This window comes from Delphinus delphis, chromosome 21 (assembly GCF_949987515.2).
Source record: "Delphinus delphis chromosome 21, mDelDel1.2, whole genome shotgun sequence".
NCBI lineage: Eukaryota > Metazoa > Chordata > Mammalia > Artiodactyla > Delphinidae > Delphinus > Delphinus delphis.
Window position 1 is genome coordinate 5,697,774 of NC_082703.1, and position 13,388 is coordinate 5,711,161.

The 13,388-nt window shown below is 48.6% G+C and overlaps 1 protein-coding gene across 9 annotated transcripts in view; it reads right to left on the minus strand.

Annotated features, from left to right (window-relative positions):
• TACC1 (transforming acidic coiled-coil containing protein 1) overlaps positions 1 to 13,388 on the minus strand; it is a 95,190-nt gene that overhangs the window by 24,690 nt on the left and 57,112 nt on the right. For 5 of the 9 annotated variants that reach the window (XM_060001454.1, XM_060001452.1, XM_060001453.1 and 2 more), the window contains exons 3-4: positions 4,169 to 5,261; positions 342 to 402 (exon numbers count right to left, since the gene is read on the minus strand). In XM_060001454.1, the coding sequence (XP_059857437.1) occupies positions 342 to 402; positions 4,169 to 5,261 (1,154 nt within the window). Of the gene's footprint in view, positions 1 to 341; positions 403 to 1,655; positions 1,692 to 4,168; positions 5,262 to 13,388 lie in introns of all 9 variants that reach the window. The other 4 variants (XM_060001451.1, XM_060001448.1, XM_060001457.1 and 1 more) reach the window with 2 other exon arrangements.

A 13,388-nucleotide genomic window follows, 5' to 3' on the forward strand; every position in this document is an offset into this window, starting at 1 on the left:
TGGAAAACCATCTGACTTTAAAAATATATTATCCAGTCACTGGAGTCAATCACCTTCTTATAACTTACACCAGTATTTCAAATCCCCTCTTTGGTGCCCAGAGGTTTCACACCCAGTGGTGATGCACCCTAGTAAGTTTGAGAACGGGTGAGAGGGAACTTTATCACAAAAAAGTGCGAAAAGGGTACCTGTGAAGGAACGGTTCCCTTATCTTCAGAGCCCTTTCTCAGATCAGCTTAGCAAGGCAAGGATTTGGGAACTGGTTTCCTTAAAGCTGAGTCCTCAGATCCCCACTGGAAAATCTTCATTCATCACCACTCTGATGAGGAACACAGACTTACCTGAGAACACCCATCCAAAGCAAGAGACTGGGCTTCGTATTTCTTCACCTTACAGCCACTCCTGGGAAAAAAACAAACAGAACACCGGGCCGGTTTGGAATCACACTGACAACCTCCAAGCTGTGAGATGGTGCAGACAGCGGTGTGTGCAGACACAAGCCAAAGCGCACAGCCCCACGCGAGTCACACGTCCACGCATCAGAGATGGGAACAAACACCTTCCCGCCTCTGAATCCTCTCCCGAGAGGCAGGGCAAGCAAAGAACTGTAACTCAGTGACCTCCTCACTTGCTTCTGCAGGTAGCTAAACACCAGCACTCGGGCCCCTACGGTTTGTAACTCTGCGCCAGCAGCCACCAACAGCTCTTCCGAGAGCAGCCCCAGTACCTGGAGACGGTCGGGTCATCTGATCCGCGCTCACTTGGCTTTGATAAGTCACCAGAAAAATTACCACGCCGGACCACATTCTTTAAAAATTCTTTATTGCGCTAAAAGCCACAGAAGTCTGGGAAGACAGCTCCAGACCTGCGTGCTCACAGAGGAGGACTGTGGGCAACAGAAAGGATGAAAATAAAAATGTCTGAGCAAACTGTTACCATTCCTCTTAAGTAGCGAGATGGAAAACGAACGTCACGGCCGGAACTGGGGAAGCTCAAACCGCCCGCTTTGTTTAAACTAGCACGTAATTTGTGATCTGAAGACTATCCAGATTCTGTTCTGTTGTAATGAACTTAGAATTTACAGCACCGCCGCTCTGACCACACCCAACCCCCAACCAAAACTGCAAGTTCTTCTCGTTTTGCGGGGCAAAAACAAAGACCAGCATGGCTACCAGAAGAGGGACCACCACCTCGGTAGTGTCTGCTTGTCTTCCCTAACGCCTGAGTGTCACCCCTGCCACCAAACTCAGGTTGAGCTGACTCGGTAAAATGTATTCCCTGCTCCAAGGCGGCAGCCTCATCTTATCAAAAAAGTCAGTCGTTCCTGACATGAAACAGCAGAGCAGTTCCTCAAGCCGCTGCGGGGATGAGAGTAGGGCCAAGCCAGCACGCAGCATCACAGCGCCGCACGAGGCGTGTGTCAAGCCGGGGACGCAAGCTCTCGCACCTGAGGCGGGAGGGCCCCATCTCCAAGCCTTTGGGTACAGACGGCAAGGCTAATAAGCTGGCTCAGGAAGTGGCAAATGAAATGCAAAAAAATCATCAGAAGATCCAACTCAGAAAGGGAAGCCAACATGCTATGGAGAGATGGTCCAGGGAGGGTAGGGGAGGAACTGCCAAGGGCCCCAGGGAGAGCCAGAAACAGGAGTACTTACAACAGAAAACAGAGAAATTTCACTTGTTCAGTAGTCCTGATGCACCAACAAAATTAGAGACGGGAAAGAGACAGACAGATGGAGAAAAAAATCATGTAAAGCCTGGAATATTTATCTCTAGTCTGGCAGACATAAAGGTTGCAAAGTTCTTTCTATGAGGTGAGATGTGAATTAAAAATGTCATACTCATGAATGCTATCACTGGTGAGTGAACGATTCTCAGAAGTAAGAGAGTGATAGAAACACTCGGAAATGTCACACGGTCAAATTTATGGATGAAAAGTAAATTTTCAAATATTTATAAATGTAAAAAAACGGCATTACTGCCGAGTATGTTTACTCTTAAATGTCTAGTCATCTAGATTAAAGGCAATCAATGCATGAATGAAAATATAATCGAAAATGTATCTGCTTATATCTCCGGTAGGTGTATATTACTGAGAAACTCCAAGCGATTTTACATAATTTATCTTATTTGACCCACAAAAATCCCAATCATAGGATGATGTCTCTAGTTTACAGAAGAAGGATCTGAGATGCCAATTACGTCATCTTTTAAGAAGTCACACAAGGGCTTCCCTGGTGGTGCAGTGGTTGAGAGTCCGCCTGCCGATGCAGGGGACACGGGTTCGTGCCCCGGGTCTGGGAAGATCCCACATGCCGCGGAGCGGTTGGGCCCGTGGGCCATGGCCGCTGAGTCTGCGCGTCTGGAGCCTGTGCTCCGCAACGGGAGAGGCCACAACAGTGAGAGGCCCGCGTACCGGAAAAAAAAAACAAAAAAAAAAAACAAAAAAACAGAACAGGAGGAAAATGCTAGCAGGTAAGGGTGGTAGGACTGGGAGAGGGTGCTTCTTACTACTGAAAACAAGATGTAGGATAAACTTCCCTCCCTTTGGCCCCACTTTAGTCACTTTAGTCTCATGTAACATGAATGCACTGGCTACACACCTTCAATAGCAACTGAAAGGGAGGCTCCCAATGACCCCTTATCAACCCTGATAGGCAGGGCTGCCCACAATTAGGGGACCCCAGGTTAGGAAGAACCCAGGCAAAGACCTGGCCGTCGTGTCCCCCGGGCATCGTCTAGACACAGGTAACTAACCTGAACCACAGAAAAGCACCTTGAGGTCACCTGATCAATAATATTTTTCAGCAACCATTTAACTGTGTGTCTATAATCAAAGAACAGATCAAGAACTATTGATGACATTTTATTCCCTTTAGACGTCCTGGGGAATATTCTGGGGATGCTGAAGAATCCATTCCTGCAGTGCTCAAGCTTCTTGGTCCTCATACTTTCTGCTCTTTAACCCTTTTTCTCTGGTGTCAATCACCACACCATCTAGTATTTTTCTTTACATCACATTAACGCTGAAAAGCATTTCGCCAATACAACTGTGGTGACAATGAGAAACATGGTACTTCTTCTCACCCTCCCTTTTCATATTTCAACCACCATGTCACTGGCCCTTTTTTTAAAAAAAATACTTTATTTATTTAATTTGGCCACACCACACGTCTTGTGGGATCTCAGTTCCCTGACCAGGGATCAAACCTGGGCCACGGCAGTGAAAGTGTGAAAGCGCCAAGTCCTAACCACTGGACCGCCAGGGAATTCCCCACTGGCCCTTCTTTATATCTAATTCTTAGTAAAATGTCACAGGGTCGTGAAGATACCAATAGATTGTCATTGACTCAAGTTTTGTGATAAGATCACCCTGTGACAAGTTTAACCTGAAATGTGACGTGGAATTATGGCCTGGGGGTGACCACTCCGAGAGAACTCCGAGGACCTTGCAAAAGTGGCTCCAGATTTCCCAGGAGGAGGGGGGTTGGTGGGGAGAGGGATCTCACACGACGAAGACTAACAGCCTAATTTAGTCAGATTTACGCAATTGTTTAAAATAGTCTTGATTCTTTTTGGAAACTCACCTCCTTTCTGAAAGAGCCAGAAGCTTTACCAGGAGACATAAGAATTCTAACTTTTAGTGGTAGGTTTGTTTCCAACAAAAATCACAGCTTTCTGTTCAAGTGAAAAGACTTCTGTAAGACCCCTTCCCACGTGTTACTGATACTACACAGTTTACCTGCAGCCCTGGAATTCTTGTTTCATCCACAGAGAAGCTGAAGAAGGTGGCTAGCACTGACACCTGAATTCTGTATATAAAACGATTCCCGACAGCTCAGATAGGATTTCTGAAAACCATCAAATCTCTACCTGCCTAGCCCATGACATTCTTTTTTTTTTTTTTTTAATAGGAAAAAAGTACCCAAGGTGGGGGGAAAAAGAACTCAGCTGAATAAACTGAGGATTCAGAAGCAAAGCAGACATCTAAAAAGGAAACCTCAGGTATCTCTGATTCCACACCAGAGTTAGGCAAAACAGTGAAGACTGCAGTCCGAGGTTACGAGCTTTGCGTCTGCCCCGGGGCACCTTCACCCAAACCAAAAGCAGTGGCCGCCAAACCCACAAAGAGGACCCAGAACACAAGGCCCACGCCCGTCTCACTCACGTTATCAAACGCGACTTTGCCTTCTTGGGTGATTCTAAGATTTCACTAATATGACTACCGGCGGGAGAACCAAAGTCACTGCTCGTTAAAGTCATAGCGGGTTTAAAGGGATCCATGGATTCGTCAAAGTGATCTGGGTCAAAGCGGTAGGAGCCCTGAGCTGAGAGCAGGGGCGAGCGCTGCAGCGGGGAGTGGCCCCCAAAGGGCCCGAAGTCGGGGCTCTCCCCGGGACAGGGGCGGGGACCCGGCTCTGAGGACGCCCCTGCCCCTGGGGCGCCTGCTGGCTCCCCGGTGCCGTCTTTCTGAACCTTGGGTGTCACCCTGCTGCCCGGTTTCCGGCCGGGTTTCCTCGGGAGGGCTTTCCTGGACTCCACAGTCTCCACGTCTTCCGTGAAGTCAAACTCCAGTTTCAGAGGGGAGCCCCTCACGGCCTCCGGCAGCTCAGCCCCTGAGTCGCGGGTGTCTCCGCCGGGGGCACACGGTGTCTCCCTCACGTCGGGGGGACACTTCTGGCTCCTGTCACCTCCTAGCAGGGCAGGGGTGGCGGCGTTCCCAGCCTCTCCGTCGGAACCGGACTGGCGGTCCACCCGGGGAAGACGCGCGCCCTCCGGGGCGGGGTGGGCTTCGGAGACCCCGCCGCCTGCCGCCTTCTTCCTCGGGGGGACGGGCCTGGGCTTCCGCAGCCTGCTTCTGCTGGCCCCGGGCTCCGGACACGGGCTTCCCGCCTCCGGGTCGGCTTCCGCCGAGGCCTCCAGCGTGGACCCCATGGCGCCCTCGGTCATTGCCTGGTCCTGGGCGGCGCCCGGCGCGCGGGGGCAGGGCCCGGCCTGGCCTAGGGCCGCGGCCACGCAGCCATGAGCCGCTGCTGGGCCAGGCGGCCCCCGGGTCGCCGTGGAATTCTTGGTTTCTACGGAAAATGGCCTCACGACAGAGATTTTGCTCACATCGTGTTCAGGTTCTTCTCTGAAACCCTTGACTGAGTAAGACTCAGTAGTGTGCTGAGCTGCCTCGTTTTCTGAGGGTCTAGAACCAGCCTCGGGCGACCATTTTTCAACCACTTCTGCTACCAGCTGTTCGTCCACTTCTTGTGAGTCTAAAACAAAACACAAAAGCCGTCTGTTAACAAATTACCTTTTCAGCATCGGTGACTATTCTCCACCAGCTGAAGCCGCACAAACGGCAAGCTCTGCCCTCTTTGCTTGTACGAAGCATCCCTAAGGTTCCGCAACGACGGCGGCGTGGCCTGACGGCGGACGGCTGGTACTACACTCTAAAGCGAGTCTTCCCGGCCCAAACGCTGTGTGTGTGCTATCCAAGTCACACAAATAACAATTATACCAAACAGAGCTATTCAGGAAATGGCTAAATAGATCGTGGGCCCTCTGCAAAGCATATTAATATGATGTTAAAATTCCGCAGGTTAAAACAACTGGTCTGGAAGAAACTTTGGATGCAGACAACTCAGGTAACAGGGATCTCACCTGGCATGGACACGGTTCTCAGGCACTGCCTGAGAGTTTCAGGGTCCGGATTTTATGCAGTAAGCGGGTTTTAATCTCTGGATGTGAAGTACTCCCTCTTCCCCAGAATAGAGTTTAAATAACTGAACTGGTTTAAAATTAAATGAAAAAGTCATCACGGCCTTCTCAGAATAACTTCTCTGTACACTTAAAAACGGAAAGAGCCAAATAAAAAAACTAATTAGAAAAAGCAGAGGTAGCAAAGTGGCTTTATGAACAAACAGCCCTTATTTTACTAAAACACAAATCATAAAACAATAAAGTTACTTCTTCTTTAGAAGTTTCGTCTCTAAGCTGGCCCGGAATCTTCTCAAATCATTTGTGAAAATGAAAGATTCTTTTTAATTGGGGTTTTATAAGGAGAAACTCTGCAATCAGGAAGGTGTAAATGAAGGTATTTCTTTAAAGCACAAACTAAGATAGTGCTTTCCTGACATATATCTGAAACGATAATAGAGTAGCAGCAAAAACTGAGTAAGGTGGTTATTTTCATAGTATCTCATGATTTAAGGGAAACTCAGAGATGACCATCTAATCCTACTTCCTGACCGTAATCCTAATCCAGGATCAAAGAACTAAGCATCACTGGGAGAGTTTTTTTAAAGCACTCACACATCTTTTTACACGATTCCTTTATTGGCTGGAATTGAGCAGCGGTTTACAAACTATTCTGCACAGATGCTTCAGATATTCTAACCAATGTCCAATATGTCTTGCTCTTAAAGATATATTTAACTATTACTAATACTGTAATTTTTTTTTTTTTTTTTTGGTATGCAGGCCTCTCACTGTTGTGGCCTCTCCCGTTGCGGAGCACAGGCTCCGGACGCGCAGGCTCAGCAGCCATGGCTCACGGGCCCAGCCGCTCCGCGGCATGTGGGATCCTCCCGGACCAGGGCACGAACCCGTGTCCCCTGCACCGGCAGGCGGACTCCCAACCACTGCACCACCAGGGAAGCCCTAATACTGTAATTTTTTAAAAAGCTCTCAACACATGATACCTGGGATTTAACCTACTTCAAAAGGATATTTTTTTAAAAAGAGAAAGCAAATGTGGCAAAATCTTGATAACTGTTGAATCCAGGGATGGGTATATAGGAGTTTCCATTGTACTATTTTCTCTATCATATACTCTTGAAACCTTTCAAAATAAAAAAATTTAAAACAACTGCATTTCACACAGAATTTTAACGAGAACGTTTTAAAGTCTACTGACAGATTCACTTGTGTGTGTACAGACTCTCTATTCTCTCTCCATATATTTGAGCTGTGATGCAGGTGTTACTGACTGTTTCTCTGTGCTGATGGCGGGCGGGAAGGTAGACAAGCAACAGTGAAAGCACAGCATCAAAACCCCAGGGCTGCAAAAATCTACATGCAACAGGCTCAGTTAGAAGCCAGGCTGGGTCTGGGCACACCTGCTCACACCCTAGCATCAGCTGGTTGAATACAATCTAATCTTGATTATACCAAAGTACAGACAGTTACCGCTTATGAGCCACAGAGAGCGCTGAAGCAGGGCTGGATCGAAATCAGATTTACATTCTCAACAGCTCTCTCCAGTTGAAATGTGGAAGGAGGTCAAAATGGAACAAACAGAACCGCTAGCATGTTATTCTGGGGCTTCGACTAGGGTGGTGCTAATGGACAGGAAGAGAAGTGCACAGTAACTGAGAAAATGAGGTGAAATTTGATAAGGCTTGGTGATAGGCTGGATGTAGGACTGAAGGAGAAGGAGGCATCAAAGATGACTCGTACGTTTTCAGCTCATGGAATGAGAGGATGGTTTTACTGTTCAACGAGATTCAGGGGTACCAGCCGAAGAGCTCGGGGCTGTCGGGCTGGGGCGGGGAGGTTGGCCCTGGACACCGAGAGCTGTCTGGAACTCTGAAGCAGAGATGCTGAGTAGGAAGTAAGTAGCGCAGACAGATCTGGGCTGCAACTAGTACTTGACCTAACTGAAGCCACGATGTACGTGAGACTGACTACCTTCGAAGTCACACTGGATACTACTTAACTGTAAGGTATCTCCCTCCTACATTGCATCTTTGAGCCTTAGCATATTTTATTCTAAAATTTTAAAGAGAGGTTGATTATCTTTCTTTCTAAAAAGAAGTTACCTAAAAAGGATTAATTTAAAATGAAAGTTGAAGTTTAACCATCTTTGTAAATTAAAAGAGTATTATTGGGCTTCCCTGGTGGCGCAGTGGTTGAGAGTCCGCCTGCCGATGCAGGGGACACGGGTTCGTGCCCCGGTCCGGGAAGATCCCACGTGCCGCGGAGCGGCTGGGCCCCTGAGCCATGGCCGCTGAGCCTGCGCGTCCGGAGCCTGTGCTCCGCAACAGGAGAGGCCACAACAGTGAGAGGCCCCGCGTACCGCAAAAAAAAAAAAAAAAAAGAAAAGCAGCAAAACAAAAGAAAAAGAAGTTCATAGTGGGGACAAACCTGGGCAAATGGGGGCAATGATTTAACCTGGGCAGTGGGCACACACAGGTTCTACCGCAGGACATCGGAAGCTGATGACAATCAAAGAAAAACTGTCTTTTGTTACATAATTGCTCTCCCAACCCCTCCTTGCCATTGACTTCTAAACATTTACTGCCAGTCTCCCACGTGGGAGCCCTGGGCACTGATACCCGAGTCCTCTGTGTTCTTCCCCCAGAGGCTTGTGATAAGTTAAGGGGAAAGGGTGAGGCGAGGACAGTGTGTCCAGCCCAGCGGCCCTTTCCCTCTTGGGACTTTTGTCTCCCTTTCCTGATTCCTTCACCAACAATCCCACACCTCCCAGAGACCGAGGGGAGACCTATGGAGTCGCCCTTCGCTTACTCTCTCCCTAGCTTTCAATTTCTGCCCTCATCGCCTCCATTAGAAAAGGGCAGGGCCTTCCCACCTTCCTCCACCTCCACCCATTCCTCTAGACCCTCCTCCTTCCCCATCTCTACTGGCTGCAGAGGAGCAAGGGATGGAAAAGGAGGCCGCCCGGCAACCTGGGGACACCTGCAGCTCTGCTGTACCCTAAAGCATGCCACCCAGCAAGTGGGAGGGGGAAGGAAAACGAGCACCCTTCACCTGAATTCGGCCCCCCAGCCTGAGCAGAAGACCCCTGCCCAGGCATTTCTTGGCCAGCTCTGGCCAGGTACCAGGTCAGTAAACCTGCCCAGTCCTACGCCCACTCCCTGCAGGCCCTACCCTGGTCTAGCATCTTCAGTCACCAGGAGAAAGCACTGACGGGTAGGAGTGTGGGGAGGGCTTCTCATTGACTTAAACCAGTTTGGGGGAATTCCCTGGCGGTCCAGTGGTTAGGGCTTGGCGCTTTCACTGCTGTGGCCTGGGTTCGATCCCTGGTCAGGGAACTAAGATCCCGCAAGCCGCGTGGCGTGGCCAAAAAAAACAAAAAACAAAAAAAATAAAAATAAACCAGTCTGGGGAGTTTGTGAAAATGTAAAACAAGGAAAAAACCAAACTCCTCACCTAACTGGAAAAGGTACCTCAGAGTAAGATTTTATTTGCATTTACACCCTCCGTCAGCAAGTGTGCCAATACCAGGCGACCCCACATACCCAGGGCTGCCCTACAACAGACGCTAAAGGCAAGCATGGCACTACAGGTAACTTGCAGGAAGAAGTAAAACACCCAGAACGTCTGCAAGCTCTGGTTAAGAGCTCTAACCTCGGTCCCCGTCTGAGAGCGCTGTTATGTAACTAACCTCCCTCTAAGCCATCCTTCCACTTTGACACAAATCCTGCATTCCATCAGAACCTTCCTCCGGCGCGCTGACAGGCTCGCTCCCTGGATTGAGTCTATTGAGTTTGGATGATTCTGACAAGCACAGCACTGCCAGGCGGCTTGGTGAACACAGACAGAGAGGTGATCAGCAGATGAATTCAAAGCAAACACAGAGGAAATCCAAAAACAGACCAACATTTCCACTTCTGCCACGTCTGTTGCTGTTAATGAAACTCTGCCTTTCAACGAGCAGCCTCTGCTAGATCTAAAACGCTGTGTGACGCACGCATGGGTGCTCTAACACAGATACCTTATATGCTTTTTTTAGACTATTCTCCTGTAAAAAGAGATTTTTCCCTCCTTCTTTATAATATTTGTAAAAGAAAAGGCACAGAACACCAAAATTCTGAAGACTGAGGTAACAGCTTGACCTTCTGCTTTGTACTCTGGTATGTTGAAAATATACTGGGTTAAAATACAAGTGTATAAAAAACCTTAGCAGAAGGGAAATGCCATGAACACAAAATATTTCTGAAACTCAGAAATGTATTCAGCTCACATATACTGAGAACCTGCTCAGCTGGCTGTTTCCACATGGATAACCTCATTGGAGAGGAGATAAAGCAGCAACCACTTGGAAACATTGTATATTAACACTGCAGATTTGGCATTTTTCTCAAATATGCTTGACATTTCCCCCCCTCAGATTTTAACTTTTTGGCGAAACGTTGTCTGCAAGCTCCTTTTAGACCTGCCCATCACTTTCTCTCCTTCAGCTACAAGAGGCCTCTTTTATGGGTTTTAAAATACTGGACATGTGGGACTTCCCTGGTGGTCCAGTGGTCAAGACTCTGTGCTTCCACTGCAGGGGGTGCGGGTTCGATCCCTGGTCAGGGAACTAAGATCCTGCATGCCTTGCGGTGCAGCCAAACAACAAAAAAAAACAAAACAACAAAAAACAAAAAACCACACAAATAAACACTGGACCTGTAAAGTGACAAAGCTGCCAATATTTGAACAGGCCTCCTGTATCTCTCTCTCACACACACACAAACCCCGGCCTCCTTCTAACCTCAAAATCTGAACAATATATCTCACAACCAAGTCTGAGATGCAAGGCCTGACTCTGAGGCTAAAACAAAAATCTCTGAACCAATACATGAAAATGAATGTCTTTGCAATAATTCAGGAAGAAGGGTTCTAAGGTAAAATTTCAGAGGGTCCATGAAGCCCCAGAAACTCAATGAAAAATTACATTAGAGCCTTCTCCAGGGGAGAAAATCCATGGCCTTCTCCAAAGTCTGGCCTTAGAAACCACCGGGCAGGGACTTCCCTGGTGGCTCAGTGGTTGAGAGTCCGCCTGCCAATGCAGGAGACACGGGTTCGAGCCCCGGTCTGGGAAGATCCCACGTTCCACAGAGCAACGGGGCCCACATGCCACAACTACTGAGCCCGCACTCAAGAGCCTGCGTGCCACAGCTACCGAAGCCCGCACGCCTGGAGCCCGTGCTCCACAACAAGAGGAGCCACCACAACGCAACCAAAAATAAATAAATACATTTTTAAAATACATTTTTAAAAAATAGCTGTTTAAAAAAAAAAAGAAAGGAAAAGAAACCACCGGGCGGAAGACTGTATTTTGGGACCACGTTTAGGGTCCTCAAAGGGCTCCTCTCATCACTTGATAGTTACAACTTCAATTCCCCTCAATCACCACACCGCGGTTTAAAAACTCTTACGCTACTGCGGGAAAAAAATCCTAACATCAAAAAATGAAGCTCACCACCTCCGAGAACATTCCAAGGGAATGCTGCAAGTGCTGTTTTAAGCAATTTTAAGTGTGGACTGAACGTCTGACAGGGAACACGCACCAAAACACAAATTTAAATCGTCTGTTTAAACAGGATTCAGTCACGGGCTCCGTATCCGTTGACACTGAGATGGGACTGAAGGGTGGTGGATGGCCAGGCCCTAAGGGGCCCCAAACGTCCAGTGAAAGCTGGTGGCGTGGTCCCGGCGGGGCACTGGTGTGGAAGGGAGGGACGCTTGGACAGACCACCCCGTGGGAAATCAGACCTGGGAGGATGCTTTCCTTCTCTGGAGGGTGGCCTGGGCTCTGCTGGGCAGAGGGCAGCATAAGGTGAAGAGGCAGCCAACACCTGGCCTGAGCCCGCAGACCCTTCTCCACGCTCTGCTCCACATGGAGCTCTGCTTAAAGGGGTCCCTGGCCTCTGGTAACGGCCAGATGCTGGAACGACCTTCCCTCGGAGGGAGCGTGTAACAAAACCCATGTAATCAAAGGAGAATTAAGGAAAACGTACACAGAGAACCTCACGTCTCCGGGGCTTCACGAATCAGAGGTGGTGGAGCCTCCACCAGACCATGAACCTCCTCCCTGTTTCCCACTTAAAACAACACCGTCCCTGGTGCCTGTCACTGAACAACTGAAGTCAGGAATGAATTCTACAGTTCATTCATAAAAAGCAAGCAATTTTTAAAAATGGCCAAGGGGCTTCCCTGCTGGCGCAGTGGTTAAGAATCCACCTGCCAACGCAGGGGACAAGGGTTCGAGCCCTTGTCTGGGAAGATCCCACATGCTGCAGAGCAACTAAGTCCCTGCGCCACAACTACTGAGCCTGTGCTCTAGAGCCCGTGAGCCACAACTACTGAGCTCACGTGCCACAACTACTGAAGCCCACGTGCCTAGAGCCCGTGCTCCACAACAAGAGAAGCCACTGCAATGAATAGTCCCCACTCACGGCAACTGGAGAAAGCCCGCGCACAGCAACGAACACCCAACGCAGCCAAAAATAAATAAATTAATTTGAAAAAGAAAATGGGGCTTCCCTGGTGGCGCAGTGGTTGAGAGTCCGCCTGCCGATGCAGGGGATGCGGGTTCGTGCCCCGGTCCGGGAAGATCCCACGTGCCGCGGAGCGGCTGGGCCCGTGAGCCATGGCCGCTGAGCCTGCGCGTCCGGAGCCTGTGCTCCGCAACGGGAGCGGCCACAACAGTGAGAGGCCCGCGTACCGCAAAAAAAAAAAAAAAAAAAGAAAAAAAGAAAATGGCGAAAACACATTTGAAACAGACTCGCTTTCACACAGTTAATAAACCGGATACCGTTTTTAACCCATCAGATTTGTAAAAATTAAAATACTGATGGTGCTCAGTTAACAGCGGCCAGGCAAGCGGGCTAGTCGGCCGTCTCACACGTGTGGGAAAGCGTACGGGGGATCCTTCAGGAAGTGCTCATCCCATGATTTCCTCGGCTAGGCGTTTATTTTAATTATGCTCACAAAGAGGGCCAAGCACACATATGTACAAGGGTGAGGATGTTCCCACCCACTCTGGGGGCTATTATAGAGCACCGGAGGGGACTGACAGATCATTTAATGTGCGACACTGACACGGGAATACTACTGATATCTGGGTATCAAAAAACACGCAGACTTGTATGTGCCGAAATGGGAGGGTTTCCAAGACACGTCAGGTGGAAAGAGCAAGGGGAAGAAGGGTGCACAAGGTATGAGACCCTCTTCAGTTTAGACATATAAAGACAAAAACCTTACAGATGGAAGGGGAAATTACCGCTGACCGACTGCCTTGGGGGAAAGTGGAAAGAAGCTTTCTGTGCCGTTAGAATTTTCTAACAAAGAAAAGGGGAAAGGAGGGTGGTGGGCACACATACAGTGGAAGGATGGGCCCTCTTCATTCTCTTTAAACTTTTTTTCAAAAAGAATAAATACATAACCTGAATCAGGTTTTTAGACCTAATGTCCGGTTTGCAGGAAATGAGGGAATAGATAAATCCAAAAGATGGGACAAGCATACAGAAAATGGCCCTCTTGTCAAACAGAATGCGGTAGGAAAAAAAAGTGGTGTGGGAATGGAGGGAATCGATGAATACACTAAAACAGACCAAAAAGACTGTTCTACCAAATGCAGTACGTGATTCTGCTTGGATCCAATGTTAAAG